The 17233-nt window shown below is 34.7% G+C and overlaps 1 protein-coding gene across 3 annotated transcripts in view; it reads left to right on the top strand.

The window, feature by feature from the left end:
- LOC127189448 (COBW domain-containing protein 1) overlaps nt 1–17233 on the top strand; it is a 45472-nt gene that overhangs the window by 11634 nt on the left and 16605 nt on the right. For 2 of the 3 annotated variants that reach the window (XM_051146275.1, XM_051146274.1), the window contains exons 5-9: nt 2587–2646; nt 3853–3890; nt 9186–9232; nt 11229–11315; nt 13750–13794. In XM_051146275.1, coding sequence (XP_051002232.1) covers nt 2587–2646; nt 3853–3890; nt 9186–9232; nt 11229–11315; nt 13750–13794 — 277 coding nt within the window. The remainder of the gene's footprint in view (nt 1–2586; nt 2647–3852; nt 3891–9185; nt 9233–11228; nt 11316–13749; nt 13795–17233) is intronic. The other variant, XM_051146276.1, reaches the window with a different exon arrangement.

The raw sequence follows: 17233 nt of genomic DNA, 5'->3' as shown, positions 1-17233 counted from the left end.
GAAATGAGCGGCTGGGCAGACAGATGAGGACAAATGGCTGTTAGCACTGCTATCAAATGCCTTGTATGACTGTCTTGAGTGTGCTCTGCTTACCTGGAAGTACATAGCCAACCCCTGCTCCCGTGGGCCATCATTAGACCTCACAACCCTCGTTTCTTTGCTCTCAGTCCTACAAAGCAAATTCCCCCAAAACATAGAAGTGATTTAAAAATTTTTTTATTCTTGAAATACGTGTTGTCATTGACTTTTTCCCTTTATTATTTTCTGATTAGTTCTACATCTTGTCTTTTGGGGAGTTGCTTCTGATAAAATTGTGGGATTTTGTAAACTGTCTTCCACATCCTCTTTTGGGTGTGAGAACTGAATTAGGAAAGACCACAGTAGCTCATTGTCTTAGTCATTATTGTATTGCTGTGGAGAGAAACTATGACCACAGCAACTCTTATAAAGGAAAGCATTTAGCTGGAGCTTGTTCACCGTTGAGAGGTTTAGTCTGTTACCCTCATGGCAGAGAACATAGCAGCACACAGGCAGCTATGGCAGCTGAGAGTTCTACATCTGCATCTGAAGGCAGCAGGAAGAGAGAGGCACTGGGCCTGGCTTCAACATCTGAAACCCCAAAGTTCACACTTCTAGTGACATACTTCCTCTAACAAGACCACACCTACTCCAACAAGGCTACACCTCCTGATCCCTGTCAAGTAACGCTACTCCCTGATGACCAAACATTCAAATATATGAGTCTTTGGGGGCCATATTTATTCAAACTACTATAACCACATAGAGTTTTATTTCTATTTTGACTATTGCTTCTACATTTATGGTTAGGATACTGATCTTTTCTTATTTGGTTGTTGTAATAAAATTGTGATACTTAAATTAAAAAAAAATTTTTTTTATCAGGTTTTGAAGAAGAGAGACTCTGTAATGTAGTTCAAAATTTCTTAACCTTGACACAAATGTCATTTTGGATTGGCCAGTTATCTTCTGTGAGGGGTGCTATCTTGAGCAGAACAGAAAGTTTAACAGCATCCCAGGCTTCTACCTACTAGATCCCAGTAGAATATTCCTAGAAGCAACTAAAATTATCTTCAGATATTGCCTAATATTTCGTGCGGAAAAGAATCTACTGGTCCATACTCTCTTTGCTGCTCCTAAGCACCTGCATCTGTGGCTCAGATGGTTCTTTCTTGTTCATCCTGTAGGTGCTGTGGCACCTGTAAATGATGTTTAGAATAAAAGCTTGATACATATTTACAATTCATCCTGGTAAGAAGTAAGACTTAAAACCATTTGTTTGAATGAAAAGCAGTGAGTTTTTAAAGTTATAAAACTATGCTTATAACATACCTACATATTTGGCTAAGTGAAGAAATTAATATTTTGTATCAGTGGTTGATGTCATGACGCAGTAAACTTACTCATTTCTCCTTTATTAATTAAAACCATGTTTTTAGCCAAGAAAGTGGAAATGATTCTTATTGGCAATTCAGTTGTTTTTCACTTAGGAGATTGACACTCTCCAGTTCTTAGCTAAATAATTGTCATGGTAAAGTAATTTCCTTGAAGAGGACAGACATTGATTCTTCTCCTGTTACTCACAAATCCTATTTCACTCAAATTGGAAAACTATTAAGTTTTGGGGGGAAAAATCAATAGGTATCAGGAACCCATTAGATCTTGTGGCCCTTGCTATATCTTGCATGAGTAATCACTGTAAACAGCTGACAGGTGTCTCACTGTGGACACAGAGTGATGCTGAGGGGAACCACATCTTGTCAGAGCAGGTAGACAGCTTTAGACAGTGGAATGAGTTCAGGTACCCGTGTTTGCCCCTGCGCTCATTCTCTTAGACAGCACCGTCACTAACTGGGATGGTGATGCTTTGAAAGATCAAATACTTTCCCTTGCTGTCAGTTTCCTTTTTTTCTTTTTTCTTTTTGTGTTTGTGGCGCACTAATCAGGATGTGTGGCTTTGTGTTAAACCAGTTCCTGCCAAAAGCAATAATTTTTTTTCTTAGGAATAATTTTTCTTCAGATGCAAGTTTTATGCCCAGTACTGATTAAATATGTGATGACTAAGTAGTACCACTAGAGAACTTGTAATTTTTCTGCTTCTTTTTGTTCTATAGAGATTGCAAGTGAATTTATTGTAATTTTTGGAAAATCACTTTTGCAAGTGATTTTTGGAGTTAATGTATTTTATTTCCTTTTTTCCTTGGGAAGGATTTATTATTTGTGAACTGTATGATAATCATTCAGGAAATGAGAAAAAGCATTCAATGTGTACTCAGCTTTTGTGTCCAAATTGTTTCACAGTTTTGATTAATAAATTATTTTGCCATCAATAAAAGCATTATGTTTGATGAGTGTTAAGAGTATATTGTGTTTGGAAACAGGGAAAGGAATAGGATGACTGCAGATCTCGAAAAGACCTATCTCTGCAACTCCCACGAGAAGACTGAAGTGTAGGGTTAGTTTGCTTGCGTGTTTATCAGCTAATGAAAATTCAGACAGATGAAATCATGTTTTGCAATTTGAAGAAATACTTTATTTGATGAATATTATTATACTATGTATTTTCAGGTGCAGTGGCTTCTATGTTTTGGGTTGATGCTGAGTTAGGGAGTGATATTTATCTTGATGGTAAGTTAAAATAATTTCTTTTGCTTTTAAGTCAAGATTTATGGTTGAGCTCATTTTGTTTATATTGTAGTTTTATTTCCTATACCATTGCTCTTTTCAAACTTGTTTAGTTTTTGATGAATCAATTTTTTTGTTCATAGGGATTCTAAAGTCCTAGACAGTGGTAAAACAGGATTGTTAAGTATTGATCTCAACTAAGACTCAGGACTTCTACTGAAGCTTTCCTTTCAAAATGCTCTGTGACCTCCGTCGCCATGTGCACTTAATATAATGCTAGACCTTTGTGGTTAGTCAGGAGGACAATGGAAAGAATGATCTTTCAGTCTCTGCTTTCATTTTTACTTGAAAATCAGAATTAAAAATGCTTGTACACATACGTACTACTTAACTCTTGTCATTCTGTATAAATTTATAAGCTTGATATTAATTCTTAGTGCAACATTTATATTCACTTTTCTTCTGTCATCCTTTCTTCTCTTTACATATCTCTAAATTAATCATATAGGGCTGGAGAGATGGCTCAGCCGTTAAAGGCTAGGCTCACATAGGCTCACAACCAAAAATATAAATTGATCATATAGACTTAGGGTAAAAATAGTTGAAGCTGGGTTTCATTGACCAGTAATGTATACGGCATATAGCTTGTTGAATTTTATGGACATTATTACATTCTGCTGTTACATTTTTAAAAACAATTTAACATATATTCAGAAATTGCTGAACTAATTGATCTTTTGAGAACTTAGGTATTTGCTGTGATGCTCCATTTTTGTGAGCTAGGTATATTAGCAGAGGTTAGGAATATACTATCCTAAGATTCTCAGATTCTTTAAACAATAATTTATTTAGAAAAGCCTTATTTTGAATGTGAAAATAAAAATAACCTGTCCTATTTCACTATATGGTATGAAATGTGTCTTAGTATGGATTTTAAACACCAAAGAAGTTTTATTTTATTGTTGACTTAATTTTTAATTTTTATTTTATAGATTATCTAGTTTCTTAGGAACAGCTAGTCATTCAATTATATTTTAAACACATTTACTTATTTCTGAGATTAAGTTAAATTACCACATTGGTAAGAGAAAAGAAATACTTTATTGAATAGCATTTGTGAACTGAAGGATGTTTTAATTTTCCTTCTCAAATAGAATTGCATAATAATGATGACTTTAAAGAGTGACTAAAGTGTTAATTTTTTTGTAGGTATCATAACTGTTGTAGATTCAAAATATGGATTAAAAGTAAGTTGAGCAAATAAAACTTGCTAATTGTCAAGAAGTAGGAATGGAGGGGTTGGTTGTATTGTTTTCTGTTTCTGTTAAACTTTTCTTAAGAAAAATCTTTCTTAAAATAATAGTCCAAGTAAAAGATCCACTTGTTTTTGTGGTTTTTTATTATGTGCTTTTAAACTTGGTATTTATTTTAGTCTGGTTTGGTGTTGTGATAAAAATTGCAGTTGCTATAATACTATTATAATATTATTATAATAACTATTATATAATAATATAATGTGATAGTATGGAGGTTATAGAGTCAGGATAAAGTTTGGATATATGTTTCTTCTCAATAGAATCCATTCCCACTATTGGTTTTTATAGAAAAAAGGTCAGCCTAATGAAATATATGGGATCTTAGTTTTTGTTATAAACTGTCAGGAAACACAAAGTATAAATTAGGCTTTTAAAATACAAATAATTGATTTATTTTATTTTAAAGATATAAAAATTAGTACATAATAAGAGGAGACTCTCAATTAAATGATATATTTCTGTGTGTACTTTTGCTAACTTCTAAGGTCTTTAAATGCACTTATTTGATCTCAGTTTATAAAGTTCACTAAAATTCTTAAAAGCTTATTGCTGCATAAAATAAGATAGTGCTTCTGAGGTTTTCAAGTCAACTGAGAAATTTTTTAAAGAAATAAATGTTACAAAAGGCATTGAAGAAAAAGCTTGCCTCTGTCCTAGCATCAATCCTCCACCTCACTACCTATCTGGGCATATGGATTGAGAGCAAAATAATAATTTCATGAAGGTTGCATACGGTGCACATACCTTTTGTCTCAGAACTTGGGAAGGTAGATAGAGGTGGATGTCAGTGAGATAGAGGACAACTTGATCTACATAGTGAATTTCAGGCCAGCCAGTGCTGTATAGTGAGAAACAAAACAAAACAAAACCCCACAAAATTTCTTAGGAGCTAAAAATCAGTGTTTAAAATTAGTTTAATATTTTACCCCTTGACTTAATTTTTATGTTGTTGTTTCTTCCAAATCTTCAATAACATTATGTTTTAGGGAAACGTAACAGGTCTGTCCAAATGGCTATGAGTCTACTTTACTGGTCCTTCCTACCCCCACTCTCAGTGCCCTAATTTGAGAAATTTCAATCCTGTTCTAGAGTTTAAAATTTAAATTTAAGAATACAATAGGAATAAAGACGATTGCAAATATTACAGTTTTATTCAGAAAATTTCTAAAGGCTCTTTGTGTGGATGTGGGTGTGAGTGTGGGTGTGAAGGGTCTACTGTTTAGCCTATGCAGTCCTGAACTTGGTGTGAAACCTAGGCTGCCATCAAACTGTAATCTTCCTTCTTAGGGCTCCTAAGTGCTGGGATTATAGCTGAGGGTCACCACACCTTATTTAGTGAGTTTCTTTAAAAAAAAAAAAAAAAAGTTGTAAGTTATTAAAAAACCCAAAACAAAACATTAGCCAGCCTTTAATTCCAGCATTCAGGGAGGCAGAGGCAGGCAGATCTCTGTGAGTTCAAGGCCAGCCTGGTTTACAAAGCGAGTCCAGGACAGCCAAGGCTACACCGAGAACCCTCTCTCGAAAAAAAAGCAAAACAACAAAAATATATTTAACTGCAGGCATTACAAGCTCGAGGAAGAGAGAGGGAGATAAAAGGAGGGAAGAAAAGAGAGAGAAACAAACTGACTTAGCAAAAGGACATTATATACCCATGTGTGGATATGGTCTTCTCAAGAGAAAAAAGACACTTTAATGTCTGTTTTCAAAACATATTTCAAAACAAACAAAAAAACTGGATGGAGATAGTAAAAAACAAAAACCCAGCAGAAAATTTAAAGTTCTTTATTTTGAACATTTTTATAGCCATGGTTGAATTAATTTCCTTTATAAGTTGATTCACAAATTTGGGGTATATATAAAATAGCAGCTAGGACATTTCATTTGCTTTGTTGTTGTTGTTGTTGTTGTTGTTGTTGTTGTTGTTGTTGTTATAGATTTAACATGCTATACCCAAAAATCAAACACGAGTGCTTTGTGTTTATAGAAATAGTTTTATATTTATAGTTGGATATAGAGAAAATTAGATAGAATCTTTTTTTACTCAATGATAGAGACCCCCAAAAAACAAAGCAATATTCTGAATAATGCAAACCGTATATCTTTAACCCCTTGCCACCTTGATAAAACCTCTTAAATTATTAAATCAATATACCTACACAAAAGTGACATGCTGTCAGGATAATGGAAACTTTAGATTTTCCAAGTCAGATGTCAGATAAATAACTTTGCCTTTATATAAAGAATTTGCCAACTTGTCCAATTCTTCTGGTTGCGAAGCTTGACCTCAGTAGCTGCTTGTGATTCAGAGAATTCTGAGGCAGTACAAGTAATGACAGTTGGATAATGGGCAGCAATTTAAGGGTGTCATGCTTCACAGAGCCAGCCCATCACAAGTAAAGCTGAGAAATGGTACCCTGTGGCCAGCCAGCCAAATTGAAACTGAAGTGGTAATTGATATCATAGGCTATCACTCTAATGGGATTGTCACCCATTGATCTGAAATATTCATTTTTTAATCATGGGCAAAGAATTGGACAACTTAAAATGACAGCTCTCTATTCTCAAGGCTTGACATCTAGGCCCTGACATTGTTCTTTTCAGTTCTACAAATGTGACAGCATTTAATGCAATAGAATCAGTGGCTGAAGTTTACACATAAAAGGTCAAGTAAGAGGTTTCCTTCTGAGTCTTCTGTTTTACTGCACAAGCTGTTGAAACAATTCAGTCAGAAAACAGTTTGACTTGAAAAAGGCCAGAAAAATAAATAGACTGACATTATGGGATAATTTTTTCAAAGCTGAAACCACATTAGGTCTCTAACCAGTCCCTTGTTTTAAAAAAAAAAAAAAAAAAAATGCCGCTATTTCTCTCCTTTTTCTTTGTCTGATGTCTGACGTGTTTGACATTGGATTTGTTTCAACTGTGGTCAGCACAGTTCTTTCTTAGCTAATGAATTTTGGGACCATTTTGTTTTTTTGTTTGTTTGTTTGATCCTGCTTTTTTCCCCCCCCTTTATTTCTGTGGGAAGGAACTCCTGTAGCTCTTCTTAAAGTTGTGGCTAGTAATACTTTATTTTGAATGATTTCTTTGTATCTCCCAACTTTATTGAGCCATGAGTCACAAATAAAAATTATATAGATTTAAGGTATACAGTTTGCTAAGCTGATATATCTGGGCGTATATTGGGAAACAATCAAGTACTAACCTTGTCCATCTGCTTTCATAGTTAGCAGTTTTTGTTAGCATCTAGGGTGAGATCACTTGACAAATTTCTAGTGTTCCATCCCATAGTCTTAATTGTAGTTGCCATGCTGTAATTAGCTTTCCAGAATCAGTTTCCAGATTTTATTTCTTCTGAGAAATTAGGACTTGTATACATTGGTCATCCTCTCACACACCCCCTTCCTCCCTCCGTTTCTTTCTTTTGTTGTTTTGGTAATGGTTGTGGTTGCCTGCGTTGGGAATTTGAACTTTTTGAATATGTTGGGTTGTTGGGTTCGTTAGTACCAAAATTATTATTGCTTTTTTAAAAGTACAAACAAAAGCTACATTATCTAGCAGAGATGAGGAATCCTTTGGAGATAGGCACTTTTTTTTTGGTTGTGAACCTAGCCTTTAAGAGTTGAGCCATCTCTAAGCCCGAGATGGGTGCTTTTTAAAACATTTTATATAACTTTTTAAAAATTTATGCCTATGTAGGTAGAATAGAATGTCAAAATTTATATTTTCTTATTTTATAAATAAAAGTCTGACTTATGACCAAATATCTTTTGAGTGGCAAACAAGATTTTGGTCTTTTTGCTAAGCTTGGCTAGGAGAGGTAGGACTTTCATAAGGGAAATGGAGGGTTGATACTCAGAAAAATAAATATTAATATGTACTTATTACTTTTTATATTAGGAAGCTTTCATATGTGCATAGACAGGGCATTGTTCTCTTTTAATCACATGTATTTGCAATACTGGCAGGCTTGAAAAATACTTTAGTTTCAAAGAATGGATCATCCAGAGGCAGATGCATCAGTTTTTAGTAGATGGACTGCTCAGTGGAAAGATGTGTTGCTACATGTTGTATAGTATTTTTCAAATAACAAAACTTATGTGTCTATGTCAACAAATGGGAGTGTTAACTATAGTTCATTCATAGACTGTGCTGAGACCTGATGATAGCTTTAGTCTCTAAATGCAGAGTATGCCATGCAGAATGGATTTGTTAATGGTAAGAAGTCATGAATAATTATGAAAGCGGTATGAATATTGAACTTGATCTTTTGGCATAGAGTAAGTATTGATACTATACACTCTATTCATGAGCTGTGTAACTGGGGAGTGAGTGTGTAGTTGAATTTATAAAATTGTATTTATAAAAATGAAATGATTATGTCACAGTTGTGACTTTGGTTCTGATTGGTTCTGTTGTACCTAAATGGTACTTGGCAAATCTTGAGAAGAAAAAAGAATTGTCTCTATAGTCTTACCTAAGTCTAGTAAATAATCACCAGTATGTCTTAAGTTCTGAGCTATAATAGTCAACTCCCCATGAATTTTGAAACTAGCCTGACAAAATACAATGTAATTTGTAAATAATGTTACATATTCTTTTATGTAATTATTAATTAGCATTCTACATAAAAAGCTTTTAATAAAGATTTTAAATTGTATTCACTGTACTTCTACCAAACATGCTTTTAATAAAAACTGATCTGGTGGTGGTATGTAAAAAATACAGTATTCTGTGATGATGAGGGTATTAGATTTAAGTTTATAGATGCTGATCATTGTCATGATGTTAAAGTGTGTTAAACTTAAGTAATTTATAAAGTTCAGTTAAAATGTAAAGTGTTAATATAATCTAGTTGTCTGTAGTCCTCAGTAGTCATGTTTTTCTTATGATGGGGAGTCTCTATTGAGAGGTAAGGTAATGAGGCTGAAAACATGAATTTGCAAGACAACCTCTGGTAACCCTTGTAGCATAGATGACTTCAGATATAAATAGTATTGAGAGAGGGGTTGCTTTCAGAGATGAAAAGTACCTCATGACTTTCTAAGTCAGTAATATATAATAACTAACTAAAAAAATTTGATACATTTGTACTTAGTAATGGAACTTAAAGTCTCATTTAGACAAGAAAGATTGCTTTAGAGTAAAATCCTCTGTGTTGACATTAGCTTTTTTTTTTTTTTGTATTGTATTATAGTAATTATTTTTAAATTTTATTTTGTTCAGCATTTAACTGAAGAAAAACCTGATGGCCTTGTCAATGAAGCTGCTAGGTATTCATATTTAAAGCTTATATTGGTTGCTAACCAGCTAGATAGACAAAAGAAGTTAATGTAAAAGCAAAAGGAAAAGAAAAAATGGGATGATAGTTAAGGCAAATTTATTTTCTTTTCCTCCCACACGTTATTGCTGTCTACCCATCATGGACTTACAACTAGCATTTTATTTAAGCCATTTATATTATGGGATAAAATGAATGGTGGGCTTAGGTCTTATTTGATTTTAGTGAACTTAGAAGATTTTTAACATTTAGAAGCATTTTATTTTTATGCCTCTTTGGAATTGAAGATAGTTTATTTTCTCCCAAACTGCCTCATTCTTCACTGTCACTCAATACAGAGGAACAAATACTGAAATACTTTTGACTTTGCATTTAAAATAATTTTTAAGTATTTTTATATTCTTGTTTTGTCTGTAGACTTACAGGTATTTAGTTTTCTTACCATAAGCACATTTTCATTAATGGGATGAAGGTTTGAAACCAAATGTGCTGCAGGGTTTGGGGTTTTTGTTTGTTTGGTTTTTTGTTTTGTTTTGTTTTGCAGTGCTTAAGAGAGAGGCCTCCTGGGGTTTGTTACAGATGATCCTAACCTAGAAATTAAAGACTGAGGACAAATGATTCCTTGTTATCTTGGAGTTCGATAGTTGAATTCTTTTGTAGCTCTTCCTAAATATTATGTTGTTATACAGTTGTGGTTTAAGTTAGAATGAACTCAAATATGATTGTAACTTTTTTCTCACAAAATGGTTCTTGTAGAAAATATACCAGAGCCTAATAGAAAATATCAGGAAGTTGTGAAATCCATGGAAGATAAAATAGAAGCTCTCCAATTTAAAGGTTGTGGCTGTTAATATTTAGAGATGTGTACATTTTGTCTTTAGCCACATAAAATTACTTAAACAAAAGTAAGATTATGTTATATATTCTGTACTTACATTTTTTTCAATTTTGCTTATGTTCTTTGATTTATACCATAAGAACAGGATTAGAAACTAGTAGTTGGGGCTGGAGAGATGGCTCAGAGGTTAAGAACACTGACTGCTCTTCCAGGGATCTTGAGTTCAATTCCCATCAACCACATGGTGGCTCATAGCCATCTATAATGTGATCTGATGCTCTCTTCTAGCCTGCAGGTGTACATGCAAGCAGAGCACTGTATACATAATAATAAATAATACATTTAAAAAAGGAAAGAAACTAGTAGTCCAATGGTTAGAATTTCCTGAAGAATTGAGGAAAATAATCTATTATGTTATATAGCATTTTATCAGTTGAATTATTTAACTGGACTTCTGTGTATCTGTTTTACAACAATAATTCATATTCATAGTGATGAAGAAGGTATTTACTCAAGATCTTGATGTATTTTTATAATTTATTTATTTTTACTTTATGTGCATTGTATGTCCGTGGGTATCAGATCTTGGAGTTACAGAGAGTTGTGAGCTGCCATGTGGGTGCTAGGAATTGAACCTGGGCCCTCTGGAAGAACACTCAGTGCTCCCAACTGCTAAGCTATCTCTCTAGCCCCTTGATGTATTTTTTAAGAATAGTTTTTTTTTTTAAGTTAACTATTTGTGTTAAGGGAACTTTTTCTTTATGTTTCTTTGAAAATTATCATAAATTTTATCATTTTATCAAATAAGCTATCCTTATTCCCATCATAGTGGATACCTAAATTTTATGCTTTTCTTTAACACACACACACACACACACACACACACACACACACACACACACACACACACACACACCATGAACTTATTATTCCCTGATTAAAAGCTCTGGAGGCTTATCTTCATAGTACCAGTAACAAATATTTTTTGAATGAGCTTACACAGTGATGCATGAAGTTTTCCTGTAGAAATGAGTAGATTGGGAATAAACTGAGCCAAAGCTAGTTCTTAATTGAAATGTTGACTTAAATATATTGTTTCTATATGATTTCCTAATATTTTTCTTCTGACCCTTGTTCTTTGCTATTTTAGACAAGTTGCTTTGGCAGACATGATTCTCATCAATAAAACAGACTTGGTTTCAGAAGAGGAGCTAAACAAATTAAGAACAACGATCAGGTATAATAGATAGCATTTGACTATTGTATTTTAAAAGCCAGAAGAAAGAATTTTCAGTGTTTTTACCATAAAGAAATGATAAATGTTGGAAGGGACACATACGTTTACCTAAGTGTGGCAGCCTGTATGTCTTGAAGTATCACATGACACCCCATCATTATGTACAGGTGGTTTTTTTTTTTTTTTGGTTTTTCGAGACAGGGTCTCTCTGTGTTAGCCTTGGCTGTCCTAGACTTGCTTTGTAGACCAGGTTGGCCTTGAACTCACAGTGATCCACCTGCCTCTGCCTCCCGAGTACTGGGATTAAAGACATGCGCCACCATGCCCGGCTTTATGTACAGTTTTTATATGCCAAGTAGAAATAAGCCTAAATTCAAAAGAACAGTGAAAATTAGAAGTATATTAAATGCCTTCATTCAAGGTTGACTTGCTTCAAGGATCATTAAATAATTACATATATTGTTCTTGGCTAACTGACTGTTAAATAAACAAATATATAAAATAATTCACTAGCACTTCCAAAACATAATTCAGAATTTTTAGGCTGATATTCTGGGTCCCCTGACTCTTCTTTATAAGTTTTCATTTCCTGTTTGTCCTTTGACTTTTTTCCTAAGGTCAAGTTAACTCCCTAAGACAGTTAATTCACTTTTTCATGTTGTGTGTCTTACCAGGTCCCAACTATGATTTTCTCACTTGCCAGTTTCTGAGTCCTTCCCCTCCTTTATAATATATGATGCTCCATATTTCCATCTGTGGAGCCTATTTCCCTCCATTCCATGATGAAGTCTTGTTCATGTTGTGTCCCTTCCCCTTGAGCCCTCCTTGACTTTAATGGTTTCTTCAGTTGTCAACTGCTTTGTCTTACAGCTTCCTTTATGTCTTCATTGCCTGTGCTCAAGGCTAATCAAAACAACAATATGAATGACACTATGTTATTAATAAATATTCTAAATATCATTTTCCTGGCCATTTTTGGAAACTCTCTTTCCTTTTGAAGCCAAAGATGGAGTTTTCAAATAAGGGAAAAATCCAGAGACTGTATTTGGAATTATTTTGTAAGCTCTAAACTAGGCAATGCCATATGTTTCCATAGCTTTCCTTGCAGGTCACTTTTAGTGACTATTAGAGCTTTTTATAATGGATTAGCATTACCATATTAAATCTAACTTCTGTTGGCCTCACATGTTGACTATAATACCACTAGTTTATATAGTATGTACTATAAAACTGAATCAAAAATGCATAACTCATTAAGAGGTAGTGATTTGAAGTGATTACAATTACAAAAGAAATTCATACTTTTCCTCTATATTTTTCTCTTATTTTAATAATATTTTTAGATTTTTCTGTAAGAAGTAATGTTTCATGTAGAAGGCAGCTAATACTTCATAATGTTTAGAACTATGGATTGAAATCTGATTTGGTTATAATCCTTGATCTGTTTCTCACTGTTTCTTAGACGGTTTATTTAAGCTTCCTAAACATGCAAAGCAAGAATCAAACCTACCTTACAAGTTTGCTTTAAGTACAGGAGACCTGTGAAATTGCTGGTGAGCTATGCATTGTGCCTGACACTTAGTGCGTGCTTCCTGAGCTATTATTACAGTGCAAATTTCTTTCATTGAAGAGATTAAGACTCCTGTTATTAGTAGTTGGTAGTAGTTTGTTAGTAGTCAGTTAGTAGTCCCAAAGTGAGACCTACCTCAGAATCATTGTACGCAGGAAGGCTTACCCATGTGAACAAGCACCATATATTTTGGACATGTATCTGTAAAGAAAAGAGAATCGATGCTATAAAATACACAGGTGTTCACAGTGTTTGAAGGAATTAAAGTGTTTTTGTGGCATACAAATGGGAACCATTTTACTTTATTCTGGTGTTTTATATTCACCATTTCTACAATGTATATGTGTTAAAAGTTGGTTGTCTTGCAAAAGCTTTGAATATATAAGAACATTAGGAATTTCTCCTTTTTTCTTCCTTTTCTTTTTGGCAGTGCTGGAGGTATGTGTGTCAAACATAGGGGTTTTGTGCATTTGTACCACTGAGCCAAATTCTAAGCAAGGACTGTATCACTGAGCCATATCCCTACCCTTTTCCTAAGGTGAAGGACATTTTATAACTCACAGTCATACCTAGCCTTCCAGTTGTGTGGAAGGCTTCCCTTCCTTCTTTCTTTCTTTTTTTAAAAACAGGTTTTCTTAAATGCACACCTAGGTTGTGCCATATTTGTGGTTTGAAGAGAAAGAATTCTAAGTAATTAGAAAGAAAGGAAGAGAAAAAAATGCAAATTCTCTGTGTTTAATTTTTATTAGTTCTGGTTATAGGTGTGTCTGCTTACTTTTTGTTTTAGGAATAATTGATTTTTGTGTGCTTTTTTAAAAAATTACCATTTACTTTTTAACCCTTTCCTTTCGCTTTTTATTTCAGATCAATAAATGGACTGGGGAAAGTTTTAGAAACTCAAAGATCAAGGTATTTTTAAAAGTTATTACTAGGAATTGAGGTGTTTGTCAGTTGGGAGGCTCTGGGTTTTACCATAGCACTGCATAAACTGCATAGTGAACATGCCTATAGTCTCAGCACTTTGGATATAGAGGCAGGAGGCTAGAAGTTCAAGGTCATTCTTGACTGTATAGGAAGTTCAAGGACAGGCTGGGCTATGTGAGATGGGGGCTTGAAGAAAAGGGGGAAAATCTATTATTAATATGAACAACAAATAACCTAGTCTTTGGTTTAAAATAGGCATTAAAAATTGATATGGGCAACTGGGTGTGGTGGTGCACGCCTTTAATCTCAGCACACAGGAGGCAGAGGCAAGTGGATTGCTGTGAGTTTGAGGCCAGCCTGGTCTACAAAAGTGAGTCCAAGACAGCCAAGGCTACACAGAGAGACCCTGTCTCGAAAAACCTAAAAAAAAAAAAAAAAAAAAAAATTCTGGGGCTGGAGAGATGGCTCAGAGGTTAAGAGCACTGACTGCTCTTCCAGAGGACCCAGGTTCAATTCCCACCACCCACATGGCAGCTCACAACTGTCTGTAACTCCAAGATCTGACACCCACGGACATACATACAGGCAAAATACCAATGCACATAAAATAAAAAAACAATAAATCACTAAAATAAAATTGATATGGGCATTAGTGGTGTACACCTTTAATCCCAGAAGTGAGGCAGAGGCAGGTGGATTTCTGAGTTTGAGGCCAGCCTGCTCTACAGAATGAGTTCCAGGGTAGCCAGGGCTACATAAAAACCCTATCTTAGAAAAAAAAATCTTGATTATGATATAAAGTAAGACCTAAATATTGTCTGAATGTTCTTTATAAGTTAGTTTGGCCATACTAACTTATAATTTGCTAACAACTACAGAGCTATGATAATATAAGTCTGGTAAAGCATGTTAAGGAATCTTAATGTAAGGCCTTTAAATAGGTTAGGTTATTAATAAGTAAAGCTTTCCTGTTGCAAAAAAGCTATAAAAAATACATGAAAACTTTTATGTTTAAGTTCTTAATGCATCCTTTTATTTATGTATTTACTTGTATCTTTTATAGCTTCTTTTTACTTATAGTTCTGTTCATAATGATGTGCATAATCTTCTAAAATAGTTGTACTCTTAAGCCTCTGTGAACTGTACTTTTGTAGATTGAACTTTTTGTTGTTGTTGTTGTTGAATGCTGTCATGGTTTCAGAAAACTTCAGTGCAAGAAATTTTGTTAAGCTCATGTTGCGGACAAGAATGGCTTAGTAGCCAGTAGACCCCCCTGAGACTTACAGCTGGCAGCCTAGTGCCACCCAGCCTCGAGCTAAGTCTTCCACTGTCAAAAGCAGAAGAGGCCTTAGCTGAGTGGCTTGTCTGCAGTAGTAAAAATCTGAGGTGTTGACAGACTGCCAGAAGTGTGAGGCAGTAACAGCAGCTGCTGCTCTGAGCATGCACGCAGCTGGAGAATGAATCTGGTATGCATTTGCAGGAGCTACAAATGCCTCTAGTGTGACCCTGCTACAGGCACTGTGCAAGCAAATGTGCTTCCAGATTTTTCACGTCCATTGTAGAAATCTGATAACCTAACACATACTTTGAGCCATTCCTCAGTATGTCTTTTTCCTATCACAGTCTACATTTTTCTTCTTGATTTTCTTTCTTTTGTAAATGACAGACAAACCCATAGCATTTAAGTTAGCTTTTAAAAGTCATATCTATCAGTAACTGTGGTTCTGTTGTAACAGCATGTATTCAGTTCATATTTTTTTTGTTTCCACTTTGAAATTATCCACGTCCTAAATAAAATTCCCTCTTGATTAGCTTATTGTAATGGTTTTGTTTCTCATTTCTAACATTTGCTCTCTTACAAGAATACCAATACAGTCTTCTTACTTACAGATACATATGCAAGTGAGTAAAGTCTTTATCTCGTCATTCTTCAGTATCTGCTGTTGGCGGTGAATCTGAGACTATGAAATAACATGTACTTGCTAGGATCATGGGAGTTGAGTTAGAGACCTTTTCCATGAAAATCAGATATCTGTAGAAATCTTATATTGGATCATGAATCTTATATTAATTATTTCCTCAAATTCCTAGAGACATACAGCAACTTGGGCTTCCCAAGATTTAGTTCTTAGCAAAGTAATTGGAGTCATTTATTTGTAACATTTTAATCCCCTTAATATTTTGAGGTTGACAAAAGCTGGCAAGAGTGAAAGGCTATAAGCACACATAAACAAAGGCTCACCTTGGCTTTGTAAAACAGGGGTAAATATGTGCGGTGTTGTCTTACTGGCAAGGTTTAAGCAGATTGGCAGGCAAATATAATTTCTAAGGTACTGCATAGACTTCAGAAGTAGGAGGGAAGGTTAGAAGGCATGCATTCTTATGATTTCAGTACTTTTTAAGATTTTAGAGATTCAAGTGAATTGAATAGAAGAAAATAAAAGCACAGCTGGGCAATAATAAGTTAACTAAAATTTTCACTAGTTCTAGGCTTTCAGGCTTTCAGGGTGGGTTCAGGAATTTAGTAATAGATAAGACAAAAGTACTTTTTTTTTTTTTTTTTTTTTTTTTTTTTTTTTTTTGAGACAGGGTCTCTCTGTGTAGCCTTAGTTGTCCTACACTCACTTTGTAGACCAGGCTGGCCTTGAACTCACAGCGATCCACCTGCCTCTGCTGCCCTGAATGCTGGGATCACAAGCATGCACCACCATGCCCAACTGACAAAAGTGCTTTTAAGACACTGGATTGATTTAGGGGAAACTGAGAAGTGGACAAGCAAAAGGCAACATCTTAGATATTATTAATGCATCACAAGAGAAATAATCACTGCATGTAGTTCTGCAAGAATAAGAAGGTAGAGGAATGACCGTTCAATTTTTTCATGATGAAATGTTGGGAAAACTTAACTTGAAAATGATCCCTGATTAGTCTGAATGGTGAATGAACATTTTTCCCCACGTGGCCTGGAATACGGGTGATTTTCCAGGTGTACAGAAGCCTTAATATTTAGGGATAATATTTAAGGATGACTAGACTACATGCTGCATGTAGCTGAGAGAAAATGTGTATGAGTCTTCACAAAGGACCACTAATGCTATAGTGCATAGGATTTTTTCTTGTGGGCAACAGGGAGTTACTGAAAGACTTAAAAGCAGTGCGACAATTGAGGGGTGAAATCCCTGTGGCTTAGTCTCTGAAGTTTAGGGAGTACAGGAAGGCTGTAAACAGTGCGTTTAGGAACGGTAATGAATTTGGTTTCATAATCACTTGAATTTTAGAGCCTCTCAGAAAAACATTTGGAAGTTTAGTGCTAGAGTTTAGCACCAAGCTTTTGGAAATAACAGCAACTGTGGAGACCAGGTGAACCCGTGGAGAGACTCATTGGATTCTAAAAGATGGCTCTTAGGCAGACTCCATACAGTAG

Source organism: Acomys russatus, chromosome 5, assembly GCF_903995435.1.
Source record: "Acomys russatus chromosome 5, mAcoRus1.1, whole genome shotgun sequence".
NCBI lineage: Eukaryota > Metazoa > Chordata > Mammalia > Rodentia > Muridae > Acomys > Acomys russatus.
This window is presented reverse-complemented; position numbering and strand designations above follow the sequence as displayed.